General features: G+C 40.4%; 1 protein-coding gene across 1 annotated transcript in view; it reads left to right on the plus strand.

Moving 5' to 3' along the window:
• The window catches only part of LOC144651636 (rotatin-like), a 41,735-nt gene that overhangs the window by 6,993 nt on the left and 16,854 nt on the right, over positions 1 to 17,888 (plus strand). Inside the window, exons 5-15 of the mRNA XM_078511576.1 lie at positions 8,142 to 8,347; positions 8,955 to 9,105; positions 9,939 to 10,044; positions 11,310 to 11,595; positions 12,809 to 13,012; positions 13,489 to 13,701; positions 14,071 to 14,442; positions 14,937 to 15,495; positions 16,105 to 16,333; positions 16,631 to 16,777; positions 17,593 to 17,796. Coding sequence (XP_078367702.1) covers positions 8,142 to 8,347; positions 8,955 to 9,105; positions 9,939 to 10,044; positions 11,310 to 11,595; positions 12,809 to 13,012; positions 13,489 to 13,701; positions 14,071 to 14,442; positions 14,937 to 15,495; positions 16,105 to 16,333; positions 16,631 to 16,777; positions 17,593 to 17,796 — 2,677 coding nt within the window. The remainder of the gene's footprint in view (positions 1 to 8,141; positions 8,348 to 8,954; positions 9,106 to 9,938; positions 10,045 to 11,309; positions 11,596 to 12,808; positions 13,013 to 13,488; positions 13,702 to 14,070; positions 14,443 to 14,936; positions 15,496 to 16,104; positions 16,334 to 16,630; positions 16,778 to 17,592; positions 17,797 to 17,888) is intronic.

The raw sequence follows: 17,888 nt of genomic DNA on the forward strand, positions 1-17,888 counted from the left end.
TAGAGTTATTTAAAAATACTGATATTTCCTGTTCATTTATTTCGTTTATTTTATAGTTCTAGTTTGTCATTTCGACTATCAAAAAATAAGAAAAATCGGTTTCACTTTCCATGCCCAAAATTCGATTTTTAAAATAGCACCTTCGCTCCTGGAAATACCCGCGGGCACCCTTAAAGGGAAGCGGTCACAATTTTTTAGACTCCAATTTGGGGAGGGTCACAATTTTTTGGCTCCAGTTTGGGGGAGGGTCAAAATTTATTAGCCCACTTTTTCCTCAATTTAGTGGGCCCTCCACCCCTGATAAATAATGACCGGTCCCTAAAGTGGATAGTATACTAATTTCACTTAGCAACAAAAAAGGACGACTTTAATCCTTTCCTACATTAACAGTAATACACGCTTTATACTATTTTTATTTTCTCAGTTCACAGAAAACTATTAAAAGTTTGAAAAACAGCCAAACGAATCCGCGAATTGAATAGATAGCATTTGAACGTTTTTCCTATTGGCGACAGTCACATTCTTCCAAGAATGAGGACAAGTTCACTACTAGATTTTTTTTCCGATCTCGTGAACCAAAGGGAATCTCAAAATATCTTAATATCTCCTTGAGCATAACTACACTGAAACTGTCAAGACTCTCGTCTCGTGCCAGGTCACACAGGCAGTAAGAATCATAGCAGATTGGATGCCTGGGACTGAGTTCAGCGGCGACGCTCTCCAGCACTTCACGCCTTTCTTCCTCTTCCTCCTCTGCGTACACATCCTCCATCTGTAACTCTTGGTTCCCCTGCTTTCTTCGTGTGGCCGCTAGTCTCGAAAAAAACCCCTGTACTTGACTCTTCGTTAGCCAGTCTTTTCTGTCGAATATCCGCAAACCATCTGGTCTTCTTACTGTTCTCATGTCTGCAGCCACTTTTCCGGGATCTGCCTTGTTGCTGGTTCTCTCTCCAAGGTCGAATTTCCTCGTTAGGTATTGTTTAACATCATCAGGAAAACGCACACCTTGATTTCGCGCCTTGTGTAGAGCCCAGCCAAGCTGTAAGTCACTGCAAAAACTATGAGCTTCATATTCAAATTTGTCTCCTCGCTCATCGCAATGTGCTACCGGTGCCCTGCTACTTCCCTCGTTGTTGTCAACATTAAGGAATTTCTCGGCCCAGTCTGTTGTGTTTGTCATACACCGTTTCGGACCCTCCGCGCATTTGGCGGTGCTCGCCAACATCAAGATGATTCTCAAGCTCACTGACTTTTTTAAAGACCATCAGACACCCAGGCTCAGGGCAAGAGAAAAGACCGCTGGTTTCCTCACCATCAGTTGATGTGGCGTTATGGATTCGCGCTTCCTTGACTGGGAAAAAGTCGACATCTATAACAAGATCTGTAGGACCCTGAGGCTTAACGACGATGTCTTGGTAAGGAATGAGCCTCCCTTGCCCTACACCATAAGCTCTCCAGATACTGAATCCATTTGATTCAAATTGAAAGTTATGATATCTGCTGAAATGATCTGTCTTTTTTACTTCAAGTGTCTTTTGAGACTCATTCACAGAGCAAACACTGGCAGTTGTGCCTCAGACAGGACGTTGGGAAAGCGCTGTACGCATGTCCTTTGCAGAAAGAACATCGTGTCCCTCGCTGCAATAGCGTTGGATAGCTGACTTCATCGGGCAAAGGATCCTATCACAGACATCTTTCCCGTATTGTGGCTCGGAAAAGTCGTACCGTGTGACGGTGATACCAACTCGGTTCCCAGCATCTCTTACAGCCGCCACGAGAAAGTTGTTGTAGTAACAGCCTGCTTCGTCACTTCTAAAGTTCACCTGCGTTATGTGAGGATGTTCCTTCTTTAAAGCCTCCAGTGTGTTCTCAATGATCGAGCAGACTGCATACCAATCCTGCTGGCAGGAATCAAGGATGTGAGCATATGATTGCAGCTCAACCTTACCAGTGCTGACATGCTTGGTTATGACGGTGGATATATGCCAGCTGAGCCCTCGTTTTCCGAACCATTCGGACTGCTTCTCACGATATTTCAGTTGAAGAAATTTCATGGCGCAGTCCATTATAACAATGGCGGACGTCGCGTCGGCTGTTTTCAGTAAATCTTGCTTCGCCTCTTCCTGGTTTATTGAGCGGACAATGTGCGCTTTCCATAGCAAGATATCTGACTTTGCGCGGTCAAAGTCGTACAGTAAATCTTCTCGTTGTTCTGAATTAACTGGCGTCCAGGATGGACCTTCGATCTCAAGTCGAATTTCCTGAAGTACTTTCTTTAGCCCTTGGCAGTCATCGCAAGTGGATAAGTGCTGATGTGAACAGGACTTTTGGAATTTGGGTTCTACCGGATCACTTAGTGCAAAATTCCTGCAGTGGTCAGCGCATGTAGAATTATTTGGTTGGCAGTTCACTCGGAATTCAGTTTTGAGATAGCGTTTAGCATCTCTGAGCTTTTGACGAGCTTCAAGGGACCACTGCTTTTACTTTCCTCCTTTCTCTAGGGTTTCTAACAGTTTGTCGAGGGTCTCAAATCCCGCTGCGCCATCGGCAGCAGTATTGTCCAAGCCCTGAAGCGATTTACGCTGAGACGCCTTTCGAAACTCCAAGATTTTAAACAACGTAGATCTACTGAGTGGCTCATAACATTGTTCTTTGCAGTATTCCAAATATTGTTCAATCATTGTAGATCTGGTCACCGTTCTGACAACGTTTGGCATCTCTATTTTCTCACCACTGTCTAGGGTTAGTATCTTGCTACCGTACGAAACGTCTTGATAAAAGTTGGGCCTGTTTGTGAATTCTACAAAGTGTTCGACTTTTTCCATATCAAGCCGTACACGATGCTTTAGCGTAGCTTCAGGTATAGTACCAGGCCCATGTAGTTTGGCATGAGAGCGTGCCTGCTTTATTTCCCACTTAGTTAGTTTTCCGTTGGGCTGGTGAATTTCCTGTAGCTTGCTCATGGGATATCTATAAGCTTAAAGACTAAGTATTTGTTTCCTTAAATTCCTGGTCTTCGCGTTCTTATAAGCAGTCATGAGTACCACTAAGTCATCGGGTATTGGACCTTCACACTTTTCTCTTTGTGCAGAAGCCATCGACTCGAACAGCTCCTCTCCACTTCCAGGTGCTATTAATATACGCTACACACCAGCAAACAGTCCTCACTGGCCTGTCGTAGCACATTCAACTGTTGCGCTTTGCTCAGGTTATTCAACGAGGTTTTCAGTTGGGAGGCAGACGACGTTCGAATAGTATCCCATGGTGCAATTCTCCGCGTATTTCACGCAATATCGAAGTTATGGCAGATTCCACTGTAAAATAACGCCGCTTTCTCTACGGCACATTTCGTATTTTTTTACAGTCAAAAGCAAGAAAATTGTATTATTTTGTTGTTTGTCATACTTTCATTGATTTGCAATTGTCCTATGACCGTGGTTTGTTAAAAAACGTCCTTTATTTTGATTATTTTGATTTGCTTTCCTTCACAAAGTGTTCACTGACCCGCGACGAGGTCATAAATATTTACGATTCTTCGGATTATAAGCAGGTTTCTACTAAATTTGAGTCTCACGCTAGCATAATGAAGGCCGTATTATTGTACTTGCAAAGAAGTACCCAGAAGTACCCGCATCTTAATGACTTTTTCAGCGATCAAAGATGACTGAAATTTCGATCGAAAACATGCGGCGCGTGCTGCGAAGCGTGTGTGATGTCTGTTTCAGACAACAATCGCTGGGCTCTTTCGTGAGCTTTGTCATCATTGCCATTTATATTTACATTCAAAATGACTAATTTCGAAAGTAATTTTATAACTGTGCTCTTCAAATAAGTGAAATTCTCACAACTGGTCAAAAATAACCGTAATAACAAGCTCAAATATGTATTCATAGATTATGTAAACAAAGCCGAACGAGCCCGCCGACTGCAAAGCGGACAGACAAGAGATCGATAGAGATGTAAGAAGAAATGTAAGAAAACCGACTCGGATCAGCACAGGACTTCTTTGATAACACTCCAGCAACAAATAGCTCATCTATAGCCGAATTTTTGACTGTCACAGGAACGAGAGCTCTTCGACGTTCGTCCAATTGTTCGATAATAAGCAATTATTGGATGAGGTTGAACATGATATCGTGAATTATCAAAACCGAGGTCTGTGTTATCTGCCGAAGCCGAAGGCTGAGGCAGATAACACAGACACGAGGTTTTGATAATTCACGATATCATGCGAAAACCGAATTCAATAATTGTTTTATTATACGTTTTCAAACAATTTGCAAACGAAGACTTTTATCTGAAGCAAAATGGCTTTAATTCAAAATAAGCATTTACATAATGCGGTTCCTCCAGGTTCTTCTCCCTCAAATAACCATTCAGAATTTGTTGTTTTCTTGGTGTTTTTATAATCTTTGTTCTCGATCAAAACTTTCAATTCCTCGTCGGAAACGGAGGCGAATCACTCAGCCATATTTTCAAAAGTTTGACAGCGCTAACACTGCACGGATGAGGAGCTTGGAAACTAGGCGGACTTTGAACTTGACATGATAACCCAATATCTGCTGCAGATATTGGGTTGTCATGTCAAGTTCACATGCTACTGTATATTGACTGAATGCTCGTGACCAATCATATGTTTCAAAGTAATACTAATGTATAATAACACTATTTAACATGTATTTCTCTGTATACTAGCGAAACACAGGTAAGTCCCTTCAATGTGACACTGAAATTCTCCTTTGAAACGCAGTGAACGTAGAATAAGTCGTTTTCCTCGAAAGCAGCAGCTTTTGAATCAAAACTAGTCCGGAAACACGCCATGGCGAACGCTTCTTCTCGCTTCGCGAGAGCTGAACAATACTGATTTGGTCACGTACGCAGTGATAATATAAAAACGAAACGAAATGCATCATGGGATACTATTCGAACGTCGTCTGGTTGGGAGGAAAGGGGTTCACGTTTTACTTCCTGTGCGGTAAGATTTGCAATCGTGTCCATAGCTGAGTTATATGCATCAACTATATCGGTAACCAAGGGCGTTGCTGGAGAGGTGATTTCTGATCCTGGGGTCCAGCATGGGGTCTCGGGGATATTCTGAGGAGCTGAAGGCTCACGGAATGGGGTCGAGATGACAATGGTTTCCACGGCAGCCTCCTTAGCAGGTCTAAAAAACAAAGCGCATACGCTAAGCCACCGTAGACTTCTTCTGAAGGCGACAGTAAAATATATATTTTTCATCTTGTTGAAGGAGAAATATTGTGCCCCTACATACCTTTGAAGGGGTGCCATTTCTTCAGGTTCCTTGGGGTACAGCCAGTCTGTTTTTAGGACTATGTCTTCGGCGTGTTTCTTTCTGCATGTTGTGCGGATGGCTAGCAACAAAAAGTAAGTGTTAATCGCCCTAGTAAACTGTCAACCATCCCTGCAAAAAGCCCTGGAATCTGCTCTCCCTTGTGAATACTACATGATGTTATTTCACACCCGCTTTCTAATGACAGATGATAGTTGTTCTTCGGTGCCTCCGGGCAGCTACCCAAAAAGGTGTTATACAGGGAGGCTCCGCCTAGATGTCCAACCCCTTACCTTTTCTATATACCATTTTCACGGAAAAGGTACCCCTTTCATATACCTAAATGACATGAGGTATACCTAAAAAAAGAAGTCTTATTGCCTTAATAAATTAAAATGATACAGCTATAATGTGTGTCTGTTCGAAATATATATATATATATATTTTTATTACAGGCGCTTTTGAATTCCTTATGACAGATTTCCCTACCCTTTTATACACTTGATGGGAGGCACGGTGGCGAAACGGTTATCGCGCTAGACTCGGCCCGGGTTCGAGTCCTGGCCGGGTTCAATATGTCGTGTTCTTGGGCAAGACTGGGGGGTAACCCTGCGATGGGAATACTCCTAGTCGCTTTATGCTACGGAAACGTGATGGGCCACTAGGCTCGTATACATGCTTTACCTTTTTATATACTTAAACTTGCAAGTTTCTACCCATTAATATACCTAAACCATACAAATGGGCAGAGCCTCCCCGTATAGTAATCCCCCCTCCCCTCCCCCACAACCGCCTTCAACCAACGCTGATCCCTGCGGTCGCAGCAAACCCCTTGAAAGAGTAATTTATTTAGTCACGGTTAAAAACATCAGGTGTTGCAAACTATGTCACTAAGAATAAATTATTTAAGTCGCATTCAAATTACTTTATAATAACATTTTATCCTGTATTTGAGCCGGTTTCAGGTAAGCCGACAGAATGCGTCCAGAGAACAGTTGTCACCATGCAACAATAGTAATGACCTAGCATTTCATATTTACGAAAGTGAAATCTGTTTCAGCCTAGGGCTTAACAATGTAAACAATTTTTAGCGATTAAGAACAATCTTTAACGATAAAACTTACGGGAACCAACGGGTGCAGCTTCTCCAAAGAGGTTTTTAATTTCCCTGGCCAGCTTGAAATTTATAACATGAGTTCCTGTTACCGCCGATTTCTTTCCATGATGTCTTGGATACTGGCAGGTCTTCGGAGCTTGCCAGTACTTTCCTAAGGTAAAACGATGTGCTGGACAAACCATCATATTCTTAATCTGTTCTTCAGTGAGTTCTAAAAGACCTGCTCTTGCCAGTATTAGATCCCTTTCACATGTATTTTCTCTTGACAGGTGGTGATTTGCTAGATGCAAACTAATATCGCCGTCACAATCATTTAGGGCTATACAATCTTTATGTCCACGACTACTTCCGCACTTACCACCTAAAATTGTTGAGAAGGAACAAAATCCTGCCATTTCACAGAACGAAACAACACGAAACGCAAAGAGCAAAACTATTCCTGCCGTAATGTAAGCACGCACGACATCAACTGTCACAAATTTGCATAAGTTAAATTTAGCACAAGGGCAGTGCAAAAAAAAGTGAAGAAAATAAATATTAAAGGAAAAGTTTGTAGCCTATTCACAAAATTGAAAAACAAATAATATAAAGTAAAACAAGAAATAGTTTTAGCAGCAAGCATTTTTCACACAGGTTGAACTTAACCTACTAAAAATAACTTTTATTGACATTCCCGCGTGTATCAAAGCCGACTGAAACCAACATTTTCTGAGAAACGATTTTCGCTTGGGCCTATTTTCATTCGTGTTGCATTTTCTCTGGGCGTACACTTTAATAATACAATGATAATAATTTCTAGCTATTAAATGTGTTTAATATGTTAAATAATTTAATGGTTTCTTTCGTAGTTCATTCCCTATTTATGATAACCGAATCACGGAAACCGCTTTTCGAAGCTTTTTGCACAGTTAAAGACGGAACTAAAGACAACTCACACCGGAGCCGCTCATGATTTAACCTTCTTAATTCTTATTTTTGGGGCGATATTTGATAAATTTAGGATTATCCATGCTTTATTCCGAGCAGAAAGCTAGTTTCGAAAATATTTGCTCCCTCGGACAACTGTTTTATGTGGGAAAGATAGGAAACACAATAGTAAGAAATTGCTTGACGCGCGTTACAACCGTTAAAAATAGGCTTTGTTGATAAAACTCCTAAAATTCGAAAAGCTTAGTGCCCAAAACATTTTTTCTTGTTTCTAGTACACCAACCCTAGTACTAATCGTGGATAGTGTCCAGGGCTCCAGATCGCGTTAAACTTTTGAGAAAAACGTCTTTAACCAACAGTATGTTTGCGTGATTTTTGCGATGGCTCTTTATGGAGTGTTTGAAAAAAATCATAATTAATTTTTGTTAAGTCCAATTTCAAATGTTTTACCATGATCTAATAGACAAGACATAAAATAAAATGATATACAAGTTTTATTTTATTTGAGTTAAAGCGTAATTTTTCAGCGCGTTGAGCGTGACGCCTAAATTTGACTCGAAACAGGATGATTTTTTCGGTTTTTGACCGTTCTCAGCAATCATCGCCAAAAATATTGACAAATAACACTACAAGCCAAAATATTGCTATTTTTGTTTATCATATGGATCAATTGTCTTGCACAGAAAATTTGAGGGAATTCTGTTTTGGGCGAAAATCGAGTGGTCGGTTCTTACCAGACGCCCACTTAACATTTAATTGACCACTAGCTGAAAATTGAAGAACTATTTACTACAATTTATTTGCAGGAACCGTCAGTGACAACAAGTCAAGCCTGACCTTTGTCTCATGGTTACCACTGTCTGCAAGTGACAGGCATATTTTGTCTGTGACAGCCAGTCGCCTACAGAGTCGCAGTTCATCCTTGGTTTCCAAGTCTTGTGAGTTTCTCAGAGATGTTCTGTTTAAGGATTTCCCTGCAGAGATCTTCTTGCACAGGCCAAGTGTGCTTCAGGTGATAAACAAATCGCTCACTTTTCACTACAGTATATTTACTAAAGATCTCATTTATTGAAATGTTAAATAAAATTATGTACTGTGTTTATTGAGTGGTTTATGAACGGGCTCAATGACAGCATGCCAGTAGCATAAAAGCATGTCAACTTTCGGGAATTGCTACTCTATGATTAAGATACTATGATGCCTTAACCAATAACTAAAGATGATCTTTATAATCTCACACTGAAACTGGGTCCTTTCTTGAAGTCATGTGGAAACTATTGCAAAGCTGTGCCCTTAGAATAATTGCAGGATGCCTGAAGGCTCTTATGTAAGAAATCTTGGGTGCCCAGCTCTTAATAGCTTTCATGGTAGCAAAGTTATACAAGTCGCCCAAAGACAAAAGTAAGTTGCCTGTAGCACTTCGGCACTGCTAGAGCACAGCTCCGTATTGTGTGAATTTTTTTTTTTAAGTAATGCAAATGAAATTCATCAAACCTTGTTAACTATTTCCAAACTGAGCCATTAGAACTAATTCCAATCCATCCATATGCAACTGTTGCGGTATTCAGTTTCCCTTGACAAATACAAACACTAACAAGCTATGTTTGTTCCACTTCTAGTCTCTCTTAGAACTGTTGGAGGATAAGGTGCATGTTGGTGAAGATGTTACTCTTATACTTGGTGCCATACAGTGTCTGTGCGACCTGAGTCACCATGTCCATGTACGACTCATGACAGTGTCTGATCTTGTACTGTTTTGTCCTGATCAAGGTATGGTATCAATTTCCATGTTAGCAAACTGGTAAGCTTTAAGTTATTCTGGGTTCATACCGGTCCTGGAAAACCTGAAAGTCTTGGAATTTTATTGTCAGTGGCAATTCCCAGGACTGAATGTCCTGGAAAAAGTCTGCTGGTCCTGGAAAGTTCTGGGAATCTGTTAAACTCGAATAACAACTGAATTCTCAGAACTAACATTATAAGAAATGTACAGACAGTAACGAGCAATAATAATATTGAGAAATTGGGAGTGAAGGGGTTAATGTGAATTGTGGAGTCATGGAAAAACAATCTGAGTCCTTAGAAAGTCTTGAAAAAGTACTGGAAAATTGTTTGTCAAAGAGGGTACGAACCCTGCTTATTATGTTGCAATAAACAGGACATTGTATGCTCTTTGGAAAAAGATGTTCCTGGAAATGTGTTTGATGGTCACGTGGTGTTTCTTTGAGTTAACAAGGGTCTCTACAAGAACTAGCAATGTTGAAGGAATATTTGGAAACGTTTCTTACTTGATTAACTTGCTTACTTACCTTGCTTGTAAACCTTACCTTACCTATTAAGCCCTGATACATGTTATAATGAGTCATTTTTCACATTGCTTTGTCTTGTCCAAACATGCCCTATAATTTCTTATAAAGTGTCATATGAAACTTCAGCTCCATAGGAGAATTCTTCCATGTTATTGCTCCAGTACAAAGGGTAGGGATCTACATGTAACTGAAAATACCTGGAATACATAAAGGCACACACAACCGTGTACTTAACTCAAGGGTCTCTGTCAATATTTTTAAATGATCGTCATAATTGTTCTTTTGGTTTCTGAGCAGATTGCTGGAAGTACAGACATATCACTGTATCAGTGGAAACAAAGAACCAAGGCACAGATCATCAGGTGGCAAATATAAGAGAAACCGGTGATGGTGGAGTTGACAGGTGTGTGTTCACCCATGTGTTAAATGCTGTTCACCATGTAAAGCTCTGAGGAACTATTTCTTTAGGAGTTAATGGCTGAAACTGGGGAGGGGGTCATAGAACACCTTCATAAGTATGTGCAGTAATGGACTAGTCAGTTATGACAGAACCAGTAGGTGCATGCCCCTGAAAGAGAAGAATGACTTGTCATCTGCCAAGAACCAATTCAGCTGATCTTCCACAGGACTGAAGAGGGAAACGTGGAAGATACAAAAGCTGTTTGATGAAGAGCTTGTCTCACTATTCAATAGTTCATTATTCTTCCATTGCTTATCCGAAAACGTAATAGAACCCCACAATTCTGTGGTGACTCTACACAGCTACAGCAAGGCGCCCAAAAGTGTGATCACTTTTAATTTATTCACATTCTTTCGTGCAGATTTAATCCAATCAAAAGCCGTGGATAGCTTGCAGTTGATGTCTGATTGGATTAAATCTGCACGAAAGAATGTGAATAAATTAAAAGTGGTCACACTTTTGGGCGCCTTGCTGTAAAAGTGGTAACAACCAAGCACTGTTTCCCATTCCCACGCAACAAAGATGCCTTTTGGGCTGTGTGATGAGCCACCAACGTTTCAAAGACTTGTATTATGAAAGCATTGATTAATGGAAGTAATTTTACCCAACCCTGGGAAAGTCTGAACACCTGCAAAGAGGTTCTTGTAATCTAGCCTAACAATTATTGTGTCATAGCTCAGTGTTTACTTCCTTGTCTACACAGTCTGGAAACAGTCATTGACAAAACCAATATCTGGCACATTTCAACCCAACATTTGTAATGTCAACGGTGCACTTTTGTCACAGAGCGTGCCATTGATTATAAATAAATTACAAACTGAAATGGATTATCCTGTTTAAAGAATAGTACATCCCAGCTGGAAAAAAGCACCTGACCTATAAAAGATGCACTCAAGTAGTGCCCTTATAATATAATGTATTGGAGCCAATTTGTGACTGGTCTTGCAAATATTGGATGGGTTTTACAAAGTGAATGGATGAAGCCACCAAAGAAAAAGCTGAAGACATACACGAGGGATCAAATTAGAGAACAATTAGAACACCAAAACAGTTCTCCATATTGTCTTATCATTAAATTTGTTGTCCTTAAAATGATAGTGAGTGTGGGATTTTTAAGACTGAACACCAACCAAGGGCCAAGGGTAGGGAAACCATAAGTCCGTCTACCTTACAAGCAGGCACATGACTATCACTTGTTTACATTCTAGTGATGACCAATCAAGTTCCAACCTGTCAGACAACAAAGCCTCCCAAGCAAGCGATGAAGATGAAGATGAGATGGTAACAGAAGCACTGCAGTTTAACCAACTGTCCTTGGAGGAGTTTTGTATCATTCTGCTCTCCAGAGTTGTACCCATGTTTCAGGGATCTTTGTGTACTGATTCAGCCACAATTGAATCTGCTGTGAACTTGTTGCACAAAGTTTTGCGTTTGATGACAAAAGTTTTTCCTGTTGATCTGTGGAGAGGTGGAACAAAATTGAACTCTTTGATGGTTAGTGAAGATGATAAATAAATATCTACAAGTACGTGTAAATTGCCATGCATGTGGTGCAACATGATTGTACATCGACAAGACATAGGAATCATAGGCGTACGGGCACCTTCGGTCCTGGGGGGCGGAGACTCTTTTGCCCGAAAAAAAATGTCGAAAAATGGCATGGGTTGAAAGCCGAATAGAGGGACATAGAAAATGGAAAAACGTGCATTGATATGGTTGTGTACATATTTCGCCTGCTTGCTTAAGTTCTTTAATAAATTTCGTGGCGTTGTCGGAAGGTGTCAATGCACTAAAAATTTTCTTTTGAAAATATTTTATTTATTCACTCTAATTCAGCAAAAAATAAATTAATTTTGGGGAGCAAATTTACATTGTTTTCCCCCATTTGAAAGTAAAACAAAAGCGTCTAGAACATTTACGGAAGAATGGGATTTAAAACATTTCGTTGAAAGTTTTAAGCTAGCCCTGAGAACTAAATGTTTGAGTCGAATGCATTAGCTTCATCGCATTTATAACAGCTTTCAGGTCTTCTACTAAATCCACCGTACGCGCTCAAGCTATGGAAAAGCTGATTGCAACTGAATCAAACTGAGGGGTCACGCAGAATTTGCGAGAAAAGTCAAACATTATTATAGCAATTTGCGAGAGGAAACGAACGCAGATGAATTAGAAATTTGGACTTTTGAACCTCAAAGTTCGGTATATTTCCAATACTTTTCTTGTTGATGTAATTCGTTGACTAGACTTTTCGGCTTATTTTCTATTTTTTCTTTAGGCTTGTTGCCCGAATTCTCAGCATTTTGCCCGAAAATTTTTGGCACTGGGGGGGCTGCAGCCCCCCTCGCCCCCCCACCTCGTACGCCTATGATAGGAATGTTAACTTCTGACTACAGTCAACTCTCTCTAAAACAGACACCGTTGGGACAGGCTCCAACTGTCTGTTTTAGAGAGATGTCCGTCGTATAGGGAGTTTAGTTTCAGTAAAGTGACTGAGAAATGACAGGGATGGGACCAACACCAGTTGTTAGTCAGCATCTTAAAGAGGTGTCCGTCTTAAAGAGGTGTCCATTAAGATGGAGTTGAATGTTTTCATTAATCATATGGTACCATTAAGGCACAGGACAGTGAAAAAGGCCAGGGACACAGGACTCACAACTCTCTCTTTAGTTAGTTAACACCAATGTCATTTTGTTTCGCTATTTCATAGGCTACATCTCTAGTCAATATCATGAAGAGCTTAGGTGAGAGTATAGTGCACCACATCAAATATTATGTACATCTTGGACAAGATGATGGCAAAGAGAAAAATGTTAAATCTTTAAAGCATACCCTACCAATACATCGAATGACAGTAATCAATCTGGCAACATTCCTGATGCAATTTTTGGAGAACTTAGTGCCTCTGGAAATGGTAAGGATTACATGTAATTTATAGCTGTAACCATTTGAGAAAAATGTAATAGATTTTTCAGAACTCCTGGATTTTCTTCGCCTGCGAATACAGCCACCTCTCATTGCTCCCGGCCCAAGGGGGTTCGTGAAGGAGAAACAAAAGAATCTCTCCTTGCAACTTTCGCAAACCCCCCTCAGGCTGGGAGCAATATTACCAGACAAGGATTTCTTCTAAATTGGAAAATGGCTCCACACAACCTATACAACTTACTTGATTTGCACCTGTTTATTCTACCCTGGTAGAACATAGGCAGTAAACGTCTTATGGCAACATGGTAAATCACTGTGTAACCACCCTGTGATGTCATCTGGGCGTCTGTACTCTATTAGATGACAGGCATCAATCAACCAATCACAATTGTATTAACTGTAATCCTAACTACATGCATCTGTTAATATTCACACAATTAATTATTTGGTTTTAATATTTTCTAGTCTACTAAAGTTGTCCCTTCTGAGGTAATAACAGTGATGTGGCTTGTTTCCATGGATGAACTCCTGGCCACCACACACCCTCACCTACGACCTGCTGCAATGAAGTACCTGGCTGCTCTGGATCCATATTCACACAAACTATGTAATTTTACTCAAGACATTTGTGAGTCAATGGCCAGCACTTGTAAATTCTTGAAGGCATGTAGAGTCAAGGTAGGGTGATGGTTTTTTGCACAATCATGAATGTGTACCTAACATTCTTCAAATGACGTATGCATAAGCGTCAAACTTAAGACCCCACGTACAGTGGTCTTTGACATCTACTATACATTGTGTTGAATTGGCCTTTGCACAACCTTGTGTCTGACATTCTTTGAGAAATACCTGCATGATTGTCAAAAATAAGACCCAAACTTGTCCTAGCCATAACCATACTTTGTTTGATATGGTGTGTCTTTTTCCAACCCTCCACTGACACACTTGTTGAATAGTTCATGCATTGTCAAAAGTAGGAGTCCAAGTAGCCATAAACACAAAACCATAATATATATTGTTAAGATTTGGTACTTGTTTTATCTGTAGGAACTTGGACACTCCCTGAATGAACTCTCAAACCTTGTACTGAAGTCTTTGCCGAGTGTGACATATCACAAGCACATGGAGTTTATCTGTGAGGCTCTGAAGTTCTGTAGTAGGGTTTGTGATCCATTAACTCAAGCAGATGAAAGGGCCATCCCTGTTTGCCAGAAGATAGTACTCCAATTGCTTGCTCATCCTAGTTCTGAAGTAAGACTCCAGGCTTACAAAGCATCCCTCAGTCTAGTGAAAGAAGCCTGCAGTGTCAGCCATGTGACAGAACCCTTTTCTGTGGTCTGCCAGAAAGCACTGTTTGTTTTGGACAGGGCAGTGCTCCATCAGATCTGCTGCTTTGGAATCTATGATGAGGATGGAAAGGTCAGTTCCGCCAATAGTTTTTGTTTCATTTGAATGGTTAAATCATGACATATTTAATATATAGGTGTCAAGTAATTCCGGCTTCATGAAAAGCTTATGATGGAACAACTTGAAAATAGGAATTGTCTGACTAGATGTCAGGGTGAAAAAAAGTGAATTTTGTACAATTCAAAGAGGGTTATTATCACCAGGGCAAAACAACTGAAAGAATAAATCATTAGAGGTAGACTAGACTGAAGGTTTAAATCTACCAGCTAACATTTCACCCATTTTTGCAAACGTCTTCCATGGCTGTTTTCATAGTGAAACTTTAGTCTATCATCAGTGCCTTTTATTACACTCCATTCTAAGTTTCCCCATCCATTTCACAACTAATGGTACCCTCCACATCAGCATTGACATGTACTTCTGCTGAATTATGTACCGACCAGCTGGCAATCTGATTGTCCTTAGTCTATATATCACTTTAATAAACGGCAAATTTGTTCTTACAGGTCAATGATGTAGCAGTCGAACTTATCACCACCCTCCTTCTTGGCCGTCTTAGCATGAATGGAGAGCTGTGGAAGAAACTCTTAGATGGGTTGGTAGCATCATTACCCCAACTGCAGGGTTCAGTTCTTGTTGATCCAGCACTAGACCAGTGCATACTGGAGCTTGTAGCATCACAGGGTACCACAGGAGGACATGTCACTGCCGAGGGAGACATCATAACTTTGCCAACATTGGAAAGGCTCAGAGGGGCACTGAGGCTTATGTTGGTAAAAGACCCAAAACTGCGCAGCAAAGGCTTTGAATCAGTTGTCTGGCATTTGACAAATGAGGCAAGCAGCAGGAAAAGACACAGTGCATTTCATGGAATTCATACAGACAATGCTGCAGACCTTTTTATAGTGGATCAACTTACCTCTTCAGTTCATGCACATGCCCCAGTCTCACATACAAGTGTGGATAAGAGTGAAATTCTTAATCTTCAGTCCATATTATCATCTTCGTCCTTGGATGTTGCATTACGGAAGTCCTCAGCTCAGCAACTGGCCATCATTTTACAAGGTAGGTCTACAAGGTGTTTTATAAAAAAAAATTGCAGCAGAGAAAGTGATTAACAACAACAGCCAGAATTTTGTCAATTTTCAAGAACACAGATGTATAACTGTGTGAAATGACCAAAGTGAAGCAGAGTGTAGTAGCTCTTGTAGCCTCTAATTCTACTGTTCCTTGAGTGTACTTGTAGCAGTTGCTACTCTTATGGGGCTAGGGGCATTTTCCCATTATTTGTTTCTTCCTGCTCTCAAAGAGTAGCAAGCCATTCGTATGAGACTTTGTGAGTGCTGCTACCTGATCCAAATGAAGAGCTAAGTTTTTATCAAGCAAATGTCATTTGTCTTCTTAGTTTCTTAGCAATATCATAGTGACTCTGTCCTTTCAAAGCACATTGTTTAATCAGCCTCGAATGATTGTGTTTGCCCTTATGACACAGGACGTGTGACATTACATTTGCTTTCACTCCATCTAACTTGGGGTAAAATGTGTACTTGTATACCTTTGGAAATTGGACATTAAATTTATTCTGTCCTGGAGTTGCTAGCAAGGGTAAATAACAATTACAACTGTACCAAGGTATGGTTTGATTTTTAACAAGTTCTTGTTTGTTTTCGTTAGACCCTCAATGGCATGAGCCTCTGCTACAGGAACATACAGATGAAGTTTGCATGTCCATTCTGCAAGAAATACTGGATCAAGATGCCCCACGACACTCCTCGACCACACCTTGTCCTAGAGTGGAACTCATACCTCCTTGTCTGACCATTGTGAGGCTGCTAGCAGAGTACAGCACTGCCTGTAGACACAGGCTAGCTACAAAATCCTCCACCTACACTCTTATCACAAGGTAAACTGTAGCTCTTGAAAGTAACAAAAGGATATTTTGCTTTTGCTTTTTGACCTTTCTACCGTTTATTTTTTCTGTTTATTTTATATTATTTGCTTCTATCACTTTTCAACTTTTGGCAATGATTTCTTTCAATTTTAAGATAATTAAGTAAGCTTAAAGTAAGCTTAAGCAAGCTTCTGTCCAGTCTGGGAGTTGAACCCAAGAATTTACACACAAAGTCTGGCGCTCTACCAAATGAGCATACCAGTCCTTGTATCACTTTATGCCGTGCTTACCGTTTTGTTCTCATTTCAGGTGTGCTCTCCTATGCCAGCTTGATGGTCAAGTCAAGTATGAGGCTTCTTGCCTTATGGTTCTTCTGCTTTTCGACGAGGTTGCAGTCGCAGTGCCAAACAGTGGTAATGGTATTCCTTTCAGCCTGCCTAAATCTCTGGTTAGAAGGTAAGTCAAACTAAATGTTTGCAATTATAACCAGTGTTAGACCTTCGTCAAATGTGCCTATTGGTGCAATGAGAAATGATGATGATGATGATGAGATCTTGGTCAGATTGAATACGCATTTAGATGAGTCCTCCTCTCTCACCTTAGTACGAAAAGCACATGTACATGTTGATTTGGCCTCCGGTGTGGACTTAGCTGAAATGCTTCTTTACATTGTATTGTTTTACTTTTTGGTACCAAGTCTAATACAGAGAATACAATTATAGGACCAGGCTTATCAATTTTATTGGCCCTCTAAGTCCAAAGTTGTACTTCAGATGCATGCCTCATGCTTTGTTAACTCAATTTAAGAATAAAGCTGGAACTATAGCTCAGCAGAAGCACAATGACTGATAAAATTGAAATGTTATGGACTAACACAACTGTCAAGAAGCTAAAGTTCCAACAACTTCTCTAGTATGGTACAGTTCAAACTCAAGCCAAACTCACTTTGTACACTTTTTCTAGCAAAGCTCAAAGTGTATTTTTAGAGAATAAACCACCATCCACCACCAGCAAGGCTGATATCAAATCTATGCACTAATATTATTTTTCCGATGAACCTCATAGCTGCATTTGAGTTCAGCACAACAAAAGCATGACATCTGAATCGATTGTAACTTCAAGTAATCTTTTGTTTGATATGAATGCTACATGTAAATGACCTTCCTACAATTCCTGATTGTGATATGAATACTACAGTACATGTAAATGACCTTCCTACGATTCCTGAGTGTGGTCTGCAATATTTTTAAACACTTTTCCTTTTTTGACAGATTCCAGTTACCATTCACCCCTCCTGTCCACACCCCTGTCAGTGTTCACCATGCCCCAGGCCTCCAGGAGAAGGACCTGCTTACATCGGAACCAGCTGTTTCCAGGCTTAGGCTGGCTTGGAACCTAGGATGGCATGAAAATATTGATAACCTGTCAAAGGTTAAAGGGGTGGAGGACATAAGCCAATCAGACAAGGACATAGGGTGAAACATAACTGCTGCATGCTACTTTAGAATTGAACCATTAAGATTGTCATGTTACTGCTTTAAAATCGATATAGAAAAGAAAAAGAATA

Source organism: Oculina patagonica, chromosome 4 (genome assembly GCF_052425735.1).
Source record: "Oculina patagonica isolate OP01 chromosome 4, crgOcupat, whole genome shotgun sequence".
NCBI lineage: Eukaryota > Metazoa > Cnidaria > Anthozoa > Scleractinia > Oculinidae > Oculina > Oculina patagonica.